At 42.2% G+C, this 21505-nt stretch overlaps 2 protein-coding genes across 4 annotated transcripts in view; one reads left to right on the top strand and one right to left on the bottom strand.

Annotated features, from left to right (window-relative positions):
• The window catches only part of MCF2L2 (MCF.2 cell line derived transforming sequence-like 2), a 186352-nt gene that overhangs the window by 114080 nt on the left and 50767 nt on the right, over window positions 1–21505 (top strand). The gene's annotated exons all lie outside the window — the stretch shown is intronic.
• Window positions 1069–20804, bottom strand: B3GNT5 (UDP-GlcNAc:betaGal beta-1,3-N-acetylglucosaminyltransferase 5). 3 transcript variants are annotated; one of them, XM_037525177.2, is made up of 3 exons: window positions 20660–20804; window positions 15956–16071; window positions 1069–5020 (listed from the first exon to the last, which is right to left on the bottom strand). In XM_037525177.2, exon 3 carries the CDS (start codon window positions 4724–4726, stop codon window positions 3587–3589), a length of 1140 nt encoding a protein of 379 aa, XP_037381074.1. In that variant the 5' UTR covers window positions 4727–5020; window positions 15956–16071; window positions 20660–20804; the 3' UTR covers window positions 1069–3586. The 3 variants fall into 3 exon arrangements, with proteins under 3 accessions (XP_037381074.1, XP_037381075.1, XP_037381076.1); XM_037525178.2 differs by lacking the exon at window positions 20660–20804 and adding an exon at window positions 20384–20542; XM_037525179.2 differs by lacking the exon at window positions 20660–20804 and adding an exon at window positions 19914–20071.

The raw sequence follows: 21505 nt of genomic DNA, 5'->3' as shown, positions 1-21505 counted from the left end.
GATAAAAGAACGCAATAGCAAATAGAGGAGGAAAAGAAGAAAACATAGGCCTTGAAAACCAGTAAAGAGATTTGACTGATCCTGGAGTCAGTAAACCACCTTTAAGTTCTAGAGGATAAGAATATGGTAGAGAATGCTGTGACTGTGGCTTGACCCACTGTAGAATGCAGTGGTTGCAAGGAAGACAGCATCAGGGAGAATCCTCACATTCCTCTCATATATTATCAGAATGAACGACCCTGTATCAAGAGTTCTCTGTTCAGATTCTCATTGAAGCTCTGGTATATCCCAAATACAGATTCAATTAACCAACCCTCCCAAGTGATCATCATTTTAGTCCCAACTAAAAACACCCAACCATGCCTTGTGCCAGTAAAAAAATTCTATTCCAGTCAAGTAATTCAGATGCTTCCAAATTTTTGAAAATATGTTGATTGAATCATACCATATACTATGTTAACAATTGAGCAGGAATAGCATGGGAAGCAGATAAGAGCAAACTATATACAAATATACTAAAGCACCAAGTGCTCCAAAGCAGACCTAAAAATATTCCTGACTGTAAGAAACTAGGGCTAAATTTTAATCTACTTTCAAATAACTAATGATACCAAATAAAAGGAAAAATTTCAAAAGGTAACTTAAGACGCTATGGCTACAGGTTCTTATTTCAGCCCTTTGTGAAAAATCTATTAGCAGAGAAGAATTCTCCCATTTAGACATTCCAGTTTAAGTCATTTAACAAACAAGAGGCATTTGTGGTGGTCGCATAATGTAGAGACAGAAATCCTCTACCTTAGACACAGCAGCAAGTCTGTGGAACAGGAATAGATTAGGACCATGTACTGTGGATCTCTCTGACAATAAACAGAACAAGTTGATTGTAGAAACAAGTGGTGTTCACACAGGAGTTAAAAACCTTTGTGAAAATATACATCTGCTTACAATTTTCAAGTGGTTTATTGAAAATCATAAATTTATTTTAAAAAACTCACTAATTATTTTGCCATACAAGAGCAAAATTCAAGTAGTATAAATATTTAACATTTTTGTATAAAATTAATAATATGGAAAAATTTGCAAAACAATCCAGAGGTAAAAAGCTTTTTAGCAATAACACTGTATAACCATCTTCCTCTCAAGTTAGTGTATTTTCTTCTTTTGTTTTTAAAAGATATCCTGGCACTGAAGCACCAAAAATTTTTCCCTTCCTTTTTAAAAGGCTGGAATCCTTATATTTACAAATACTCTTCCGAGTACCTTAGCTGTGATGGAGACATCTAGCAACTCCCTTTTTATTAAAAAAGGGAGCGCCTTTGGGGCCTCCCTGGTGGCACAGGCGGTTGAGCACAGCTTTGTAGGCTGTCCGCAGACTCTGCAGTGCGGGTTCAATCCCGGCCAGCCGGGGAGATACCCACATGGTGCAGCAGACCTCTCCTGTCTCCTCTCGCTGCTCCCCTCAGCAGTGTGTTTCAGTCGGTCTGCCTGCTCTGTTCCCCGCTCTGTCTCTGGTGAGTCCTGCACATCTGGCCTGTACCCCGGTTCTTGTATAAATAAATAAATCTTTAAAAAAAAAAGAGAGAAAAGCATTTATATTTCCTTTAAATTTAAATCTGTTCCATTCTACTCTAAACAAAAACTAAAAAAAGGAACAGCTGAGGAAAGCGCTTTCCCAAATAAATAATCTTTTCACAAAAGTATTGCTGTAAACAATACAGAGATTCTCTGAGGTTTTCAAACAATGGCTAGTTGAAACAATTATGAGTATAGAATCATGGGTATGAGTGGCCAAAAGGCAAACAGTTATTAAAGAATCAGCAAATAATATTAATTATACACCTGCTTTGTCAAAACATGCTTTTGTTCTCTACAGTTTTTAAAATTGGTCAGAATATATAATTGGTCAGTGTAATGATCTAAAAATCCTGAACTAACCCAGGAATTACAAACCAGAATGTTGGACACCACGGTTTTGACATTAGTTAAAAAGACTAAATTAACTAGTGATGCATGTAAACAAATTCAATTGTCAAAATAGAAAACAAATTCACAAAAAAAAATTCTGTAAACATGAAAAAGCTACCTGAAAAATATTATAGGTATATATAATCATTACCCATTTGTGTTTACTGAGAATTCTTTTTTTAGTTGTCTTGCATGTTTCAGACAGCATCTGGTGAAATGATATATCTTAGTTTCCCCTAACAGGCACCTCTGCAGACAAAGGTTTTATATTCAGTTCTAATGTTTTTGCTGAAGTCACTGTTTGGACTTTCAATATCGTTCCTCTGACAACAGACAGCACCTAGAAATTTCTGGAGCAAGGTTGTTTGCTTTGTGGCCACATTTTTATATTCCTTTGTAAGACAAAATTTACTCTGTTAGATCTCAATCAGATCTCTCTGAGTATAAAGAATTCATTCAAATGACTTGCCTATCTATTTCATTGCTCTTTCAAATTTGAAATATTACTCTTCAGCTAGCTTTACCTCTGATAATCATTTTAATGAAATAATATTTTTTAATACTAGTCTTGATTGATCTTTAAAACTCAGTTTTAAAATCTGAACATGGAGCACAGTACTGAGATTTATAAGACCTTCTTGAGGAGGGGGAGAATAATTTTAGCAATCATTACAATAATTTAGGCATTGCAAATTTTATTTTATAAATGATGGAGAAAAAGGCCTTTAATGTTCTATCCTTGCTTTTGAAGTCTCCATTGTTATATTCTTCCATGTAAGCTACATTCAAAGAACTACCTTCAAGGTAGACTGGTATTGAATATTTAAAAACTAGTTGAAACTCATTAAACTAAAGTCAACTTACTTCAGTTAACAATGATCTCTCCTTACAAAGGACTCTATGTTTAGCAAATTTCCCATATTTAGGGTATTTTCCTAAATACCCTAATTTAAATATTAGAATATTTAATATTTCTAATATTTCACATTAAACTTTGAAAAAAAATATTTTAAATGATACCAACACTGTGTAAAATGGCTACATGTATGTGACAATAAGTGATCTGGCCATTTACAAAGTAGTTGTATACCTTTTCCTCAATCTCTTCTGAAGAACTAGAAACTTAGTTTTACCAGCTTCATGTAATTTCCTAGGCCAATCCTCCTCCATCAAGTACTCTTTAATAAAAATAAACCTCTGTACCTGCTCTAACAATATATTCTTGTCTTGGGAGTGTCGTATTCTTTTTACTTGGCATTTTACCAAAGCAGTTACTCTAACGCCAAGGTACCTTAATAACTTTTCCGCCTCAAATGTGGCATTAAGGTAGAAACTGAATTTCTTTTAGTTTAACGGTTATAAACTTCTTCTAAATATAAATTCTTGCATGAAATGAATTAGGCAATGAAGTAGATAAGTTACATCGAAGAGCTTCTAGAAAAGATCTGATAGACTTTTCATCGATAGCCATTTCATAGTGGATGTAGGCTTTCAACAAATTCTTAGGAGATAGGCTTTTAACAAATTCTTTTGCATTTTTTTTCTCATTTGTTTAAGGAATAGACAAACATTGAAAAGGCTTGGCTAAGTTACAGGGAAAACATACAACATTTAAGTCCTACTAGACAAAGGCAGCGCTACAAGGGTATGTGTCTTCATGGTGGACTCTGCAAAGGAGAGTTACTTTAGTAAACCAGCAGTATAGCTGACCAAAGAAACCTTTTGAAATCGTTTTAACTTTAGGGTCTGTGGCATTCTTCCACAGTTCCTGAAGGTCCTGTACATGTCCATGAGATGTCATCATCTTCTCGTAGATGCACGGATGATAAGGAGTTTTACCTTCCCCAGAGAAAAACACATGGTCTTGTGGCACTACCCTCATTATATTGGCACAGAGGCCCATAAACACATCGTCTATGTAAAAACTAGAGTTAAGTCTCAGCGAGGCTTTGTAGACTTTGGAGGCTACGTCGCTGGAGATCACGTAGGCGGCTCCAGCAGTGTAGTCGGGGTAAGCTGGCAACTGATACATTTCATAGGGGACGTAGTATTTGCTGCTTTTGTCCCGGATAGGAGGGGCACCGCGATGCACACGACCAATCCAAAAGTCTTGAACACCAATTTGTTCTAAACTTTGAAGGTATTCGATCAGATTTGGCATGTGGATAAATATGTCGTCATCAGCAGTCATAAAGAATTTGGTGTGTGGACAGAAGTTATTTGTCCAACTGAACTGCAGAAGTAATTTAAGAGTAAGATTGTAGAAAGAATCAATAAAGTCTTGCTGAATTATATCCTCGTATTTTTGATCTTCCCAGAGCAGTTTTCTTTGCAGTTCTTCTCTCTTCTGTAGATGAGAAGGTATTCCTAATACAAACAGAGTTTTGATGGTGGCATTAAATTGAGAGTGGATGTACTTCTCATTGCCCCATGTTTTTCTAATCGCTGCACGGCGGTTGTGGTTTTCAGGAGCAGTCTTTATAAACAGCAAAAGGAGGACATCTTGGTTCTGACATTTCTCCTCATGGTTAATCAAGTATTGGTAGTGAGGAGTCTTCGCTGAGCTGTGCTTAAGAGAGAGTGACTCATTCACAAAGTCGTAGCTATTTATGAGGTATCTGTACGAGTAAGACTTCATATGGCTTAAGACATTATTGATAGGTACCCAATAAAACATGAAGCACAATATAAAACTAGTGACAATTACTTGAAAAAACTGCCTCCTGACTCTTCTGCAACTAACAAACATCCTGAAATCCATTCAGGTCTTTCTTTACTTAGGACCAGTTACTTAGGACCAGTTTTAAAAAGGCGCTTGCTTCTTCGATACCATAGAACTTTGAGTTTTATACAATAGCTGTACATCTTAATCCACGTTGGCCAAATGCAAAAGGAACTTATATTTCACAAGATATTCTCTTGTAATACCATTTTTTCTGAGCTTGCCAAAGGTGACACTGGCACATTGAGACTTTCCACAAAGGCTTCCTTAGGTTTCCTGATTGGTCTCACATAGCTGTTTCGTGGTGTTCTTTTGGTGCGGGTTAAGTGCAACCTGTTTGAGTCAAGAAGAGAAAAGGTAACAGGTGAATGAGTTACTGAATTACCAGAAAGAAAAACAGTGCTTTTAAGTGCTCAAAAACTACAGGTAACCTGACTGATTTGGACAAAAGGTGACAAGTCCCACATGTAGCAGAGGCAGGCAGCTATTTTGGTTTTTAGGGCAATACAGGAAAAGGGAAAGAACCACTCTGTACTCTGTCCCCCATCACCATACAGAGACCCTCCTTTTCTCAACCTTTTTTAAAAAAAGAAAAAACCCTCCCCAATGAATATGATCTTAGATCTTAAAGGGCAAATTTCTCCAATGGGTAAGTCTATGAGTACTCTGACTTGAAACACAGGACGAAAGTAGCTAAATAGTTCAAGGTAAAAACTGAATGGATAGAAAGTTCATAACAGTAAAAATCTTACACTTTTCCAAGACAAGGCAGGACTAAGATTAAGGTTTTTTTTCTTTTTAAGCAAGGCTCATAATGAAGGAGTTGCAATATGCTTCTCAAAAGTGTATTCTAAACTCTCTCTACTCAAAATGACCTTTGTGAGTCCCAAATCTATACACTCATCCTCTCTCTGTATTTTTTCATTTGGAAACTAAACCGATACCGCAAAGTTAGCATGTTTAAAACTGGGAAGCAATAGGACAGAGCCAACAAGTGCTCTGTGTGGTCAATTTCACCTCCAGTGTTGGCTCAGCCACGCACTATTTATTGCACTGATTTAATACCTCTAACTTAGAAATCTGAAACAAATCAGGACACCACTACTTTTTATACAGATTGAATGGGAATATACATGGGTATATACAGATAGACAGAAGTAGGTAATCATCAGGCACAAGGGGGTACTCAACTGCCATTTATAATCCATTCTACTCTTTTCCACTTTCTCTTTGGGTTGGACTACACTTCATGCATCTATGACAAATCAGAAAAACCCCCTTTTCCTCCATTTTCATATCCGATTAGTTAATCCTGTGAATTGCTTATTCTAACTCTTTCTTCATCCCTTCCTGTCATCATCACTCTCTCCAAGAACATGAGCAGACTAAATGATCTGACCCATCCTTTACTCTCCAATCAGTGACTTTCTAAAACTCAGATCTAGCCAGGTAACTGATTGAGCCCTTTGCACCCCTTCCAGTCTCTCCACTAGTTTACAACACCAAATTATTAAACTGAAAGTTCAAATACACTTGCTATTTCATACACACCAGCCTTTGCACCAGCAGTCCTGTGGCCTGGCAAGGCCTCCTAATCCTCAGTTCTATAAGCATCTTTCTCTAGGGCAGCCTGTTTTGGGCCAACTCCCCACCAAAGATGCTTTTTATCTGCATTGCCACAGTATCTTTCTCTACACATCTTCTGGTACTGAGACTTTCTATTTACCTGCCTCCCTCAATTACAATGTACTCCTTGATGCAAGGCACTCTGTTGTAGATCTCCTGCCCTCTACATCCAGGTTAGTGCCTGACCCCTTGTAGGCAGCCTCTGAATGTTGGTGCAAAGAACCAAGCTTGGAGTGGGACCACCTTTCACTCAAACAACCGATCATTTGGGAAGAACTATGAGTCAGGATGGCCAGTCAGATGCCACCTCAGATGAGGCCCATGCCACTAGTGCCTGGCCCATGTCCACCCTTTTCTTTGAGAAGAGAGCACCTCTCTTCCTCAAGGATTCTGTCCCCAGTGCTTGCCACAAGTAAGACACATTCTTTTGCCTGGATAAGTGGGGTCTCTGAGAGTGGACATGTGGTCTCCTGAGCTTTCAACAAATTGGCTAGGAAAGGACAAGGCAGGCTCCAGCATGCCAGGCTGGGTACATAGCAGAGTCCTCATCACGAGCCCCAGGGCAGAGTCCCTGCTTTGGTGTCCAAGATTTTACCCTCAAATTCCCTGTCCTTTGCCCCATATGAAGTCAGTTACACACATGCTGCCAGCCCTGCAGTGTAGACAAAGCCCTGGCTCTGGGACCTCTTTCTCAACTTCAGACCTTTTGTATCCAACTGCATTTTCCATCCCCTAGGACTGTTTCAGGTTAGGGTGATAACCATTTGGAAAGCCCAAGGATTGTAGGAGATTAGAGCCAAGCCCCAACAAGACTTTATCCAGAGATAATCAGCACAGGTAAAATGTTATACCCGGGCGCATCCATGTTAAAACTGCACCACTTCGGAAGCCACAACCAGAATTTTTTTTTTTAAGATTTATTTATTTATTTATACAAGCACTGGGTACAGTCAGAAGCATGGGAGGGTGAGAGAATTCACCAGAGACAGAGCGGGGAACAGAACAGGCAGACCAACGAAATACACTGCTGAGGGGAGCAGCAGGTGCAGCAGGAGAGGTCTGTGCGCCATGTGGGACCCACTCCGGCGGTCAGGGATCGAACCAGTGCTGCAGAGGCTGCGGGCAGCTTTGTTTGCAGCCCAGCGCTCAACCGCCGCGCCACAGGGGAGGCCCCACAACCAGAATTTTGAGAAAGACCAGACAGAGAAGGCCAGAGTACACTGAAAATAGTGAGTGTAAGTATTGTTTTGTGAAATTTTGAGGTTTGTATCTTTGAGCCTTTAAGGTTGTGATTTAAAAAATGCATTTAATGTGCTTTAATTAAAAATGCATTTTTAGTGTGCTTTAATCCATTAAAAAGGCAAGAAAGACTACCCAGGAATAGATCAATATCAGTAGTATCCCCCTGGGCTTGGCTGGTCATGGCGGACAAATGCTCATGTTCTAGAGAGGTGAGAAAGATAGTAGGTAATGACGGTTTCTGATGGTGGCATCTTCCTAAATGTTGCAAAATCACTGTCATGGAGGGGGCATTTCCTGTCAGTCTTAGCTGGCTCACTTCCATCATAGCCCACCTGTGAAGGCCTGAATCCCCTTCTGCTTCCTCTACATTATACACACGGTGTAGGGTGGCAGACATTTCTTATTGGCAGATTTAAAGATAGTACAATCATTTAAGGATTCTAGGAAAATTCTAATTAAAGTGAATCTACAGTTTCTACTCTATAGACACGGGAAAAAATAAAGAAGAATAACCTTTGAAACCTCAGGCAAAACTAGCTTCCCACTTCTGAGCAGCTGTGTTTAGCATGTTCCAGTGCCACCTCGCTTAGCAAGCAGCTGTTCACACTTGTTTGTAAGTCTGAGCTTCTTGCTACACAATCAGCCCACAAGTCTAATTCCTTCACTAAAATTGCACGTGCCCTTGATGACAGAGGCCTAGTCACTCTCCAAAGATGGGTCTGTTACCAATCAGGTAATAGACCTGCTACTACAGCCTAACAGTCAGCCCAAAACATTCGTTTCAACCCCTCTCCCCCGACAACGTATGTATTTACCTTGTTTTCTGTATGAACTTTTTGAAAAATAGTAAAGAACCTATCAAGAAGCCAACACCCATAGTACTAATTTGGGTTGAGTACAGCATGTGAAGTTCTGAAACAAGATTTCTCTAGTCTCCATGGCTTGACTGATTTATATAAACCATTACCAGATCTCACTGATCTGATGAGAGAAGATTTAGGAAGGGAAAACTGCTCTTTAATAGTACCCCATTTCTCCTTTACAACCCAAGTACAGCTAAATTCCTCTGAAATGAATAGCAGTCATTGTTATTCCCAACCAGAAATAAAAGCACCTCCATGATATAGATTCATTAATCACAACTAATCAATGCTGTCTCCAACTCTGGCTTTGCTGATGGAAGCTATGTACATGCAATCAGTGTTGACTTTTCTGGTTCACACAACATCTTAAGGCTTCTCTAAAGCACATCTCCCAGATTTCAAAGTCAAAGCACACAGGCAGGGGCTGAGGAGAAGCCCACAGGCCTGCTGACCTGCAGAAGGAAAATGCTGGGTCTTATAGGAAACAAAGTGATTCCAATAATGAATGCGAGCTCAGCAACCTTGCCAACAGAATGCTGTGGATGCAGCTCCCTTTGTGTGGCTGCAGCGTGGTTCAGTGACCAGTGACCAATTGACATTGTGAAACTCCATGGCTACCCCCTTTTGGGACCAGATTTATTGTATAGCCTTGGGCAATCCTCATTGCACTCTGATTTGGTGATTTAATCTGCAAATTGAGGGTGAATATAATTGTACTGTAACTGAGGGGAAATAAAAATTACAGATGACTTGAGAGGCTACTGGAAAAAGGAGATAGGAAAGACCATAGAGGAGAATAGGACAAAGAACAGCTCAGAGGAAAATATGCAAATATTTGGATACAACTTGGGTTTCCTTCTATTTGGATTACAAAGAGGGGACAGATATCCTTAAGATATTCTCTTTACTAATAGAAGTGGTGAGAAAAGTAGGAACATCAGAAAATACTTTCAGTCTGAGAGCTGTGACCCTCAGGGACTCAAAATAATATTTCTTCAGAAGAAAGCTCTTTGAACTTTGGAAAAAAACTAGTTAGTGCATCTAGAAGATTTAAGTTACTGCATAATGACCACTGATTTTTTTTTCTACTTCACCCCTACTGTCAACTCATTTCTTTGCCGAGTCTACTTTTGTGATCCTAAACATTATACAAAATCTCCAGTAAATTTTGAAGCCTTAATCAAGATGGTGAGGGCTACATTTTATTTTTTTTTCCTTTTTTTTATATTTCATTTTATATAATTCTTACATTATTTTTCATTTTTGTACAATGTATGCATTTTCATTTTGGTTATATTCCCCATACAATTGAACCCACCCTTATTTTGACCTTCATTCTTCCTCTCCCTGCCCCAGCCCCCGTAGTGTGTCTCTGGCTTATAGTTGCTTGTTGATTTTGATTTTTACTTTATTATAGTCTTTTTCCTGGTCCCTTATTTAGGTGTTCTAAATTCCTGCTTTGAGTGAGACCATCCGGTATTTTTCTTTTTCTTTCTGGCTTATTTCACTGAGCATGATCCCTTCTAGCTCTATCCATGTTACTGCAAATTGCATGAGTTTATCTTTTTTGATTGCTAAGTAATATTCCATTGTGTATATGTACCACATCTTCTTTTTTTTTTTTTTATAGAGGCATGTTTTATTTAGTTATTTGTTTGTTTGTTTGTTTTGTTTATACATGCACTGGGTACAGTCAGAAGCATGGGAGGGTGAGAGAATTCGCCAGAGCCAGAGCGGGGAGCAGAGCAGGCAGAAGGACCGAAGTACACTGATGAGGGGAGCAGTGGGCGGCAGGAGAGGTCTGCGCGCCATGTGGGACCCTCCTCCAGTGGCCGGGGAGCAGCCGGGGATTGAACAGGCGCCACTATACCACATCTTCTTGATCCACACATCGAGGGCTGCATTTTAAATCCAAGTTAAACAACCTCGGTGCCTTGTGTTTCAATGCATCTGACAAGTATGTTAAGTACTGGCTATGTAAATATTTATGCCAGCATGGGGGACTCATCAAGTAGTATTGTAGTCTTCAGTCTGAAAGTATCTACGATTTAGTAGCCACAGACTCATGAGAGCAGTTCCCGTGGATATCAATCAGCTCATCACAGTGAGGACACACTGTGTTTTGGTGCTTATATGGGCAACCCAAACTTCAGGCACAACAGGAATGCCTCTAGAAGCACATCTCAGTGACAGGAGGACAAGGAGGGCCTTCACGGGAATAGGACTTAGGTGGTTGCAGGAGGAAAGTGATCTGGTTCAGGGAAGACAAGAAAAATTTGCAATATGGCAAGTATTTGAGAAACAGGCATATATTTGAAAGCAAGAAGTTGAGATTGCTTATGGAAAAGCTTGAAAATAAGGCAGAGGATTCAGGGAGTGCCAAGGGCAGCAGGAAGTTGCCAAAGTTTATGGGTTTGTTTTGAACAATGACTTCCTTGTCAACATGTATTCTGCCTGTACAAAGGATTGATCTCACAGCAGTGTGCAGTGTGGATGCGGGATACTCTGTATTGATGCAGGAAGAGGTGAGGAAGGTGGTCAGGATGGTGAGAGTGGGAAAAGGAAGAGGTAAAGTGATCCTTTCAAGGAAAACAAAATCCCAGCAGGCCGGGCCTCCCCGGTGGCGCAGCGGTTGAGCGCTGGGTTGCGAAGCTGCCCGCAGCCTCTGCAGCGCCGGTTCGATCCCCGGCTGCTCCCCGGCCACCGGAGGAGGGTCCCACATGGCGCGCAGACCTCTCCTGCCGCCCGCTGCTCCCCTCAGCAGTGTACTTCGGTCTTTCTGCCTGCTCTGCTCCCCGCTCTGGCTCTGGTGAATTCTCTCACCCTCCCGCGCTTCTGACTGTATCCAGTGTTTGTATAAACAAATAAATAAATAAATCTTAAAAAAAAAAAAAAAAAAAAAATCCCAGCAGGCCCTGCTGAGTGTTCTAGGATAGGGAGAGAAGGAGTTATATCTAGGTTCAATATTACTGACAAAGGAGGGGAAACTGGTCTCCTGTTAGGAGTAAGGGTTTGGTTTTAGAGGTTCAGAGATGTGAAAGGGTCCAGGAGGTCATCTCAGATTGGAGTCAGATGGACTGACGAAGATGGCTGCTGAGAGCAGAGTGGGCACCAGGGGAGGGATGAACAGAGAGGCCTCGAGGGAAACTTGACTCAGGGAACAAAAGAGGAAGCAGCCAAAGACAAAAAAAGAACTGTGTGAAAGTGCTAGCTCATCAGAAAAATAAGATGGGGGGCCTCCCCTGGTGGCACAGACAGTTGAGCGCCATGTTGTGAAGCTGTCCGCAACAGCCTCTGCAGCGCTAGTTCAATGCCGGCCGGCCGGGGAGGGTCCTACATGGCTCGGCAGACCTCTCCTGTGGCGCCTGCTGCTCCCCTCAGCAGTGTATTTCGTCAGTCTGCCTGTTCTGTTCCCTGCTCTGTCTCTGGTGAATCCTCTTACCCTCCCACACATCTGGCCTGTACCCCATTCTTGTATAAAATAAATAAATAAATCTTAAAAAAAAAATAAGATGGGGTATCAAGGGGCAGAGAGCTGCCTGATTAGCAGGACAGACCAGGCCCAGTCACTGAGCTCTAAGTGGTAAGACAGACAGGAGCAGAGAGTAAGTGATGTGGAGACCACAGGAGAGTCTACAGATGGGGTGAGTGGAGGCTGGGGAGGGCTTTTTCCACAAGCAGCAATGCTGACCCTGAGCCCTGCAGACCCAGCATGTAACTAAGAAAGCAGTGCACTCCGACTGGAAAATGCATATATTGTTGTGTAGTCCACATGTGTGACCACTATGGAAATATATTAAAAATATCCCACTTCAGGGGAATTATATTTCTAACTCTTATTTAATAGACATGCAATACTAAGGAAACCTTGTCTTACTGTGAATGTCACTTTGTTCACATTATCTCCCAAATACTCAAGATAACTTATTACCTAGAAAGTCATTTATGCGGGTTTCCCTTAGAACTGTCATTTTCACTAGTTTCAAATTCTAGTACATTCAGTCTTCAACCACAGCCTCTAAATATTCACCTAGAATCCTCTACCCACTCCCTGCCTGCTCCTTAACCCCCACCACCCCTCCCAGCAGCCTCCCGATCTTTCTTCTTACCCACCTCCCCATCTCAGATGTAGAATCATCTGGCATCTTTGCCCTCTGTCCCCTGGACCTGGTCTTCCACCCCCACAGTCCCAGATCTGGGTAATTCCAGCCTTCTCTTCCCCTCCATTCCCTTGTGGGGCTGCTGGGGAAGAGAGACACACCAGGCAGGCAGCATCTCTACAAATAGCCTTTTCTAGTGTGAACTTGATGCAGTGACCTCTGCTCACTTACCCTTCTCCCTCTCCTGGCTTTTTCACCAGACGTGCTAAGTGTCTGGTGTGTCCCAAGGTCTGTCCTCCTCACTCTTTGCTGATGATTTCACCTCCGCCTCACAGAGAAATAAAACATCAGACACACGGTCACTTCTCGCCCCCACGTGTGCCTCCTCCTTGCAGATGCCCCAGGTCGGCAGCCCTCATTTCCTTTCTGAAGTGCGCTGACCCTCAGGCCAGCACTAGGGAGGCAAATGGGGAGCTCACTGGGGGGACGAACTTTAAAAGTAATAAAAGTAAGACTGTTAACAAATGATGCTCCTCTAGTAAGTCAGTTTTTTTAAAGCCTGAGTACTTTGCATCTTTTACTTTTAAACTTTTGTTACATAAAATCCCATCATCCCATCAGTGACAATTTTTGGTTCTTGTCCAGGTACAACTCAAAGGAAAGAAAGATAAAATTTTCTGTCCCATCATTATGTTGCATTTTATTCTACAGGCCAACCATTTTTTTCCTGGCTTGTTCTGATCATCTATTCACTGTTAAGATAGATAGCTAGAACCAATCCTCAGGAGCCAAACTGCATGTTAAAAGAAATCAGGAATTTTCTTTAAAGCCCTGAGTTTACTGAAATGGCTATAATCTGACTTTATAGATTTTTCTTAGTAAAATTAGGTGTAGTAACTGGTGCTGAAAAACACAATTGGAGTCTTTGCTTATTCCGTTTGCTCAAAAAGAAGGAAGGGACCTGAATATAAATTTTCAAATCACATTATTTTCCTCTTTTTTTCTTCTTTTCTTTTTCTTTTTTTTTCCAAATCACATCTTAACTGTGAAAAATTAAATAATCTCTTAGTTGGTATTTTATCCTTTAATGAAATGTGAGCATTTGTTTGTAATGCAAGACCTGTAAAAAATGAAAAATTTTACTTAACAGTTGTGTTTAGTTGATATTCGGGCCTGTGACTAGCTAGGAAACTTTAGCTCAAATCATGGGCAAAGAGTAGATTTGGAGATGCTACTCCTCCACAAAGAATATATTTATAGAGTTAATTCTTGAGTCAGTGTTAGTGCAAAGACTTTAAGTGCCCATTTAACATGAATATGGGCAGAGGTGTTAGAAAAGTTGGGAAAATTTCAATCGTACAGTGTGAATACAGTAACAAGGTCCACACCTATATAAACTAAGTTATATCTTTCTCTATAAGCTAAGCATGGTTTGCCATTTGCTGGTTATGAGAAAAATAAAGACAAGAAAATACCAAATAGGCCTCCCCGGTGGAGCAGCGGTTGAGCGCTGGGTTGCGAAGCTGCCCGCGGCCTCTGCAGTGCAGGTTCGATCCCCGGCTGCTCCCCGGCCACCGGAGGAGGGTCCCACATGGCGCGCAGACCTCTCCTGCCGCCCGTTGCTCCCCTCAGCAGTGTACTTCGGTCCTTCTGCCTGCTCTGCTCCCTGCTCTGGCTCTGGTGAATTCTCTCACCCTCCTGCGCTTCTGACTGTACCCAGTGCTTGTATAAATAAATAAATAAATCTTAAAAAAAAAAAAAGAAAATACCAAATAAACAAGCAAATGACTGACATATGAGAAGGCAGCTGTTGACCTGGAACTGCAAGTATTGCTATATTTTAGAGAAGTCATATTAAATGTCACTAGAAATTCCCAGTAGCCATTTAATTATGCAAAAAATGAAAAAGCTGAAATATAAAATAGGTCTCAGGGACGTCAGACACTTGCTTTTCTAGGCTTGGTCCTCTGTATTCACTCCTGAGGCACCATTGTTTGGACTGACAGGGCTGCTTGCACTTTTAAGTCCAACTTCTGTTTCGTTCTTGCCCATGTAAGAAATTTTTCCTTTTGTTGACTCTAGCAACACAGTGTATTATAGCGCACCAGAATCAGTTCTGAATGCCTCACATAGACAGTAACTCTTTAAGTCTCATAACAACCTAAAAGGGAGAAAATTTGTTTCACTTTGTATTAGACACTGGGGAAGTGGGCCTCCCTGGTGGCTCAAGGGGTTTAGCACCGCACTATGAAGCAATCTGCAGCCTCTGAAGCACAAGTTTGATCCCCAGCTGGCCAGGGAGCAACCCACATGGTGCAGCAGACCTCTCCTGACTCACCCGCTGCTCCCCTCAGCAGTGTATTTCAGTCAGTCTGCCTGTTCTGTTCCCCACTCTGTCTCTGGTGAATCCTCTCACCCCCTGCATCTCTGGCCTGTACCCCAGCTCTTGTATGCATAAATAAATAAATCTTTAAAAAAAAAAGAAAAGAAACTGGGGAACCAAGACATGAATTATCCACTTAACCACATGTCCACCATGAATTTTGGAGCCCATGAAAATGAGAAACAGCTGATCAGTGTCAGACCTCCGACCCTGAGTTGCTCACTTGCCCTTCCTTCCTGGCAAGGCCTGCTCTCCAGGATCCCATCAGAATAGGAGGGGCAGGGAAGAAGGAGGGCAGGGCTGAGAGAAGCAAGCCCTGAGGGCCAAAGATTTGCTCCACTGTCTGAGGTTGGAGTCATTTATGTTTGCTACCACCTACATTTTGTCAGAGCTTATTCCCACTTTTTTTTGTAACATACCCTTTCCCTTCCACCTCAATTTTCCTTCCTTTTTCTGATCCTAATAGTACTAGACAATGGACAAAAGTGGCCTCATGTGTCGCTGTCCTTTGAGTACTTGGCGTCTTTCTTTCACAAAGGAGATAGGGGGATTTAAACCAAGATTCAGAGGGTAGAAGGGAGTTAAAAAAAAAAAAAGAGGTAAGGTGAGGCTGAGAGGAGAGGAAACAGAAAAGCTTTTAGGTGAGTATTAAATGAATAAGCGTTGGGTAAAATGCAAGGAGAGATGTCGTACACAGTTAAGATCAAATTATGATAGCTATAAAAAAAGTGTTTTGGAAACAGGGTGACAAGATAAGTCAGTATAAACCTGTTCTGTAAGCTCTACATAGAAGCCTGTTGTCCAATGGTACTTCATATACCCTTTTCTGGATATTATATTTGGAAACAATACTTGATTGAAAGCTTTTTCAGAGTACAAAAAAATAAATAATGATATAAAACATAACAACTATATATAGCATGCTTCTGTGTCTCAGTTGATCAACATATAAGTTAAATATTTATTATGCAGCAACCCTGTTCTAAGGTTGCTGGGCAATCTGAAAGTTAGTAATATTGCATTTAATTAATTCCATGATTGATTTATCACATACTGTGTAACGGATGACAGGCAGGATGCTGGGAAAACTTCAGCAGGATGCTGAGATGTTTCTGGTGTAGATCTCTTACCAGAGTAAGTAAATGTTCTGTTGTAACCTTGAATCTGGACCTGACAGGGGCAGAAGAGTGGAAAAACCAGTTATAAATTGCAAACAAAAGTAGACATATATTCCTGTGCTTCTGTCTATTGGTCACATGAGCTTGACTTGTCTCTATATCATGTACCACACAATGTTTTCTGAGGATCATTTGAGGTGATTAAGTGACAGGTGTAGTCCAGATTTGCTGTTCAGTAGGCATTTATTCCCTTTCTCTAGAAATTGTCCACACATCATTGCCAGGATGGTTTAATCAGTAGATGGCTGATCCTCATTAGGGTTTATTTTCCTTTCAAAATGATCTATTCAATTAATATTGTTCGTCTCAACAAATACCAGATACGAATTTTTTAAAACACTGAGCTCATTGCTAAGATCTACTAACACAGCCCAAATACTGTTGAGTACTGAGAACAGAAGTGGCTGAACATGGTCCTCCATTATCCTGGACAGGAGAGAACAGTGTTACAGTTCCCTTAAGCATGTGAACGTCCATTTCAGTGAAGATGACAAAAAGATGATAAGGCCCTGTCAGTTATGGAGAAGCAAACCTGGGTTAAGTCAACCTTTAACTTACTTGCTTAGAACACTATCAAAGTTTCATATAGAGTTATAGGAAAGGAATAAGAGATAAGATATGAAATTTTAGGAGGATCTAAGACTGTAACTTGGGCTTCTGAGAATTTGTTGCCTACAGAAGTCATAGGCTATTCCTTTCTGAAGAAAACTGGTTCTAGTGTTAAAGTCTTCACTATAGAAGACTATGGAAATCTTTTTTTTTTTTTTAAGATTTATTTATTTATACAAAAACCAGGGTACAGGCCAGATGCACAGGAGGATGAGAGGATTCACCAGAGACAGAGCGGGGACAGAACAGGCAGACTGACCGAAATACACTGCTGAGGGGAGCAGTGGGCAAGACAGGAGAGGTCCGCTGCGCTATGTGGGACTCTGCTGGTGGGCAGGGAGCAAACCGGTGCTGCAGAGGCTGCAGACAGTCCCACAGCGCAGCACCCAACCCGCTGCGCCACCAGGGAGGCCCAAAAGTATGGAAATCTTAAAAATGAGTTATAGACCAAAGTTGGCCGCTGAATTCCCAGGATTTAAATCTAAAAACTTAGTTTTGTCAGGTCTCCCTGGTGGCGCAAGGGGTTAAGACGCAACCTATGAAGCTATTGTCAGCTACTGCAGCATGAGTTCAATCCCCGGCCAGGGAGCTACCCACATGGTGCAGCAGACCTCTCCTGACTTGCCCGCTGCTCCCCTCAGCAGAGTATTTCAGTCAATCTGCCTGTTCTATTCCCCACGCTGTCTCTGGTGAATCCTCTCACCCCTCCTACCCCACACCTCTGGCCTGTACCCCAGTTCTTGTATGCATAAATAAATCTTTTAAAAAAATTAGTTTTGTCTATTCAAAGTTTATATCTCACCTGATTAGGTTTCTTATCTTTATATGTGCAGATTCTTATACCACCTATATAATATATATGCAGACTGTAATAAAAATATTCCAGTTTTACGTTGTCCTGGATACATCTTTGCTGAGATTCCATGTTAAGTGGCAGAATTTTTGTAATAATTTGCTTTCCCTCAATTTCTGGAACAAGGATACAAAAATGTATCTCTTCACAAGATTATTCTAACAATGAAATAAAATAATGGCTAGGGAATATTCCTCAAAAGGTAAAATGTGACATAAAATGCAAAACTTATACCTGTTCAATTGAGCAATAATGAAATTCAAAAAAAAAGGATATATTTTATTTTAAAAAAAGCCAGTTTCCTTCTGAAATTTTGCAAGTTTTGCTCCGCATCCTTATGTTGTTATGTAGATTTTAGTGCAGCTAGTTTCCTCAAACAGAACTCTACAATTTGAAAGTCACCAAGTTGCAGTGATTCTAACCAAAGTGACCCATTTTAAAAGATGACCCATTTCAAATCCATGAGTTATTCAAACTGTGCTATATTTGAGCATTAGAAAGTTATTTCCTTTTCCTACAATTTTATCATTTGAATCAGCTTTTTATAAAAGGAAAATTGTATCTCTATGACACTTTGACTTACTAGAGTCTGCAATTTTTTTTAAGATTTATTTATTTTTTATACAAGCACTGGGTACAGTCAGAAGCGCAGGAGGGTGAGAGAATTCACCAGAGTCAAGGTGGGGAACAGAACAGGCAGACTGACGAAATACACTGCTGAGGGGAGCAGCGTGCTGCAGGAGAGGTCTGCGAGCCAAGTGGGACCCTCGCTTGGTGGCCGGGGATCTAACCAGCGCTTCAGAGGCTGCGGGCAGCTTCGCAACCCAGCACTCAACCCCTGCGTCACCGGGGAGGCCCCTAGAGTCTGCAATTTATTTATTTATTTATTTATTTATTTATTTTTTTTAAGATTGAGAATTCACCAGAGCCAGAGTGGGGAGCAGAACAGGCAGTCTGCAATTTATTTAGAAAATTCTTTACTTTCTGAGGTGTTTGGTCTTTAAAAAAAAAATTTGTGGGCAAATCATTTATGTGCAATATTCATCCCTCATTTCTCTCTTCCTCAAAGTTGCCTGAGCTTCCTCATTTAATGCTCATCCCCATGTGAAGTGTTATAGTGAGTGCACAGAGGGGTCAGATGGGTCAGACTGGATCAGACTAATCCTCAGTGGGTGCTCAATAAATGTGGGTGGAGAGTGCCTGTGGTAAAGAGAAAAAGAGACAGCAGGAAAAAGAAGGGTCCTTTGGAGTATATAATGGTAACATTTCAGGCATTGAACTAATCTAACTTCAAAATAAAAAGTTGACCATAAAGCAGTCTCTCCCCCCATTTCAAGATATGAAATCTACCCTCAGTTTCTTTTGAGAAAGTTGAAACCTCAGCTGTTAATCATTTCAGAAAGTTTAGGATGGGATCTTTTCAATGCAAGCACCTTCAAACTTCTTTTTCTGGGTCAATTTCAGTTTTTTACATTCCTCTCTCTTCCCCCGTTGGGACCAGGTGAAGTTTCCCAAAATAAAGGCACAGAGGAACAAATCCAATTCAAATGGATGTACTTTCATCAGAGAATTACCCTAAATACGAGCCACCACTGGCCACTGTGCGGTTACAATACTGAGCTGTGGAAATCAACTCGGAAAGGAAAAATATGGGGCGTGTAATCGCCAGATTAAAGGTTGCTACTTTGACCAAAGTCAGATGAAATGCACATCGGGAAAATAAAATGCAAAATTAAAACGGGCAGTCACAGGAAAGAGTGGCCCAGCCCTCCCAGCTGGAAAGTGGTCTCCTTGCAGTGTCCCTGCTGCCCACTTCCTCGCCTCCATGTCTCCAGCCCGTAACTCGCGGAAATAGTTCTCCAATCTCCCGGTTTACTCCAACCATCCCGACGCAGATTTTTTACCCGAATCGACGCCTGCACCCTAGGGGTGTCGGCAAGATTGGGAGCTCCTGGCCGGAAACAGAGGCTCTAGGGTGCCGCGTTCGCTTCCCAACTGCGCGCTCAGGCGGGTCTCCCCAAAGGGGCGCGGCGGCCGCCTCTCCGAAGCTCCCGAGGGAGGAGAACCCGCCCGGCCCCGGGAAACTCAACCCCCAGCCAGAGCTCCGAGCCGTCCAGCCTACCTGCGGTACCTGGGCCGCTGCTCAGCCGGGGGTCGCATCGGCGACCGTAGGCCGGAGCAAACAAAGGCGCTCGGGGAGGGAGCGCGCCCTTCTTACCCGCCGCGCTTTCGGGCGCCGGGCAGCCGTGCCCGGTGGCGGTGGGGCAGACCCAGGTCCCGGACTCTGGGCCGCTCGCGCTCCGGGCCCGGGCAGGGGGCCGGGGCCGGGGCCGGGGCCGGGGAGTCTGCTCCTGCCGCGCGCGCATTCCAACCTGAAGTCCTGGAGCCCCCAGAGAGCGCGCGCGCCCCTGCACCTCCTCGAGCTCTCTTCCCTCTCGAGCCTACGGAGATCTCGCCAGGGCGACGGGAGCAAAAGAGATTTTTCCGGCTGGATAAAGTGGCGGGGCAGCCGGTTTAGGTAAGGGGCGGGGCGAGGTTGGGCCTGAAATACTCCTCCGGACCAAAGGGAACCCTCTGCGGCCCCCAGCACAAAGAGCAAACCATCCTGGGAGCAGAGACCTAGCCCCGCCGAGACTGCTCTTCAGCCGCACAGAAGCAAAGAACAGAGCCACCCACGAGGGGCTGCAGCCCCGGTGAGGATGCAGAAGCTGCATTTTAAGTCGTATGATTGATCGCATAGATAATTCCATTTGGAACAACTGGTCTCCATACAGTTTCCATTAGGAGGCAGAACGTGTTAGATTAGTGATCCATTGGGTCAAAACTAGCAACCGGTACTCACCTTTCGAAGGTATGTTTTAAGTGAGTTGCATGCTCCGATCTTTTTAGAGCAAGAGTTCTAAGGGCGGGCTAGTTGAAAGATCTGTTACACCACGTATGCCTTAAGCTTCTGCGGGCCCAAATGACAAAGAAAGGGAATTCTTATTTACAGCTATGTCAAGCTTCACCACACGGCGGTTCGTTTTAAAAATGCATTTGGGGCGGGGGCGTCACCCCGCCCTCTAGTGACTAAACTTCAAACCCAGCTAAGTTTCAAAGAGCTTAAAATAAAACTCACCAACTTTAAGGAGCCAGCTTCTTGAACTCCCAAGTAATTTTGTCTTTTCTTTTCTGTTCGGGCGAAACTCGGTCTTAAACAAAACTTGCCCGCTTTAAATATTGAGCTGTCGGCGATCGGCGATCGGCTTGACTCGTTTTGTTGTTGGCTGGCGGCTGGGACCGACCCAATCAGGGGCTCTGGATTTCCAGAGCCTCCCCTGTGCCGCTGCCAGCGTGCTCCTCCTTCACCTCCTGGCGTCAGAGCTCAGCCTGCCCTACACCTCGGCTGCCAACCCGGCGTGTGCCTAAGGTGATGGGTCCCGAAATCTGTTCTTGACCCTGCTGGACAACTCCTGGAAGAGCCTCCCCGTGCTGCTTCAGTTAATTGAGTTCATTTACGCAGATGATGAACCTTGAGCCAAAATCCTCATGAATGTCCTCTTTGAGCTGTTTTTCCCATTCAGAATACCCAGTGCTCACACCTAGTCAAATTCTGGAGAATATAAATTTCGAATGAAGGAAAGGGATCATAAGTAAATCTTTTATGTGTTTGGTTTCTTATTCCCCAAGTGGTGTTCTAGGCCTTCCCTTATAGAACAAACATTATCATTTCACAAAGGTGATAATTTGACCGATTTTGTGATTGTACATTATTTCAGACCCTGACAGAAAGCAAAAGATTAAAGCAAATACTTCAGTGCAATAAGAGCTTTAGGTTTGTAATTATAAAAGGAGTAAGATAGGTAATGAGTAAAAAGTAGATTACTGAATAAGAGTTTGAAACTGTAAATGCAATATTGTTCTTGTAATTTCAAACTAGATTTTTAGGATATTTTGTAATTACTTTCTTTAAGCCCCTTGGCAT

This window comes from Talpa occidentalis, unplaced genomic scaffold, assembly GCF_014898055.3.
Source record: "Talpa occidentalis isolate TD23 unplaced genomic scaffold, MPIMG_talOcc4v2.1 talOcc4.4, whole genome shotgun sequence".
NCBI lineage: Eukaryota > Metazoa > Chordata > Mammalia > Eulipotyphla > Talpidae > Talpa > Talpa occidentalis.
This window is presented reverse-complemented; position numbering and strand designations above follow the sequence as displayed.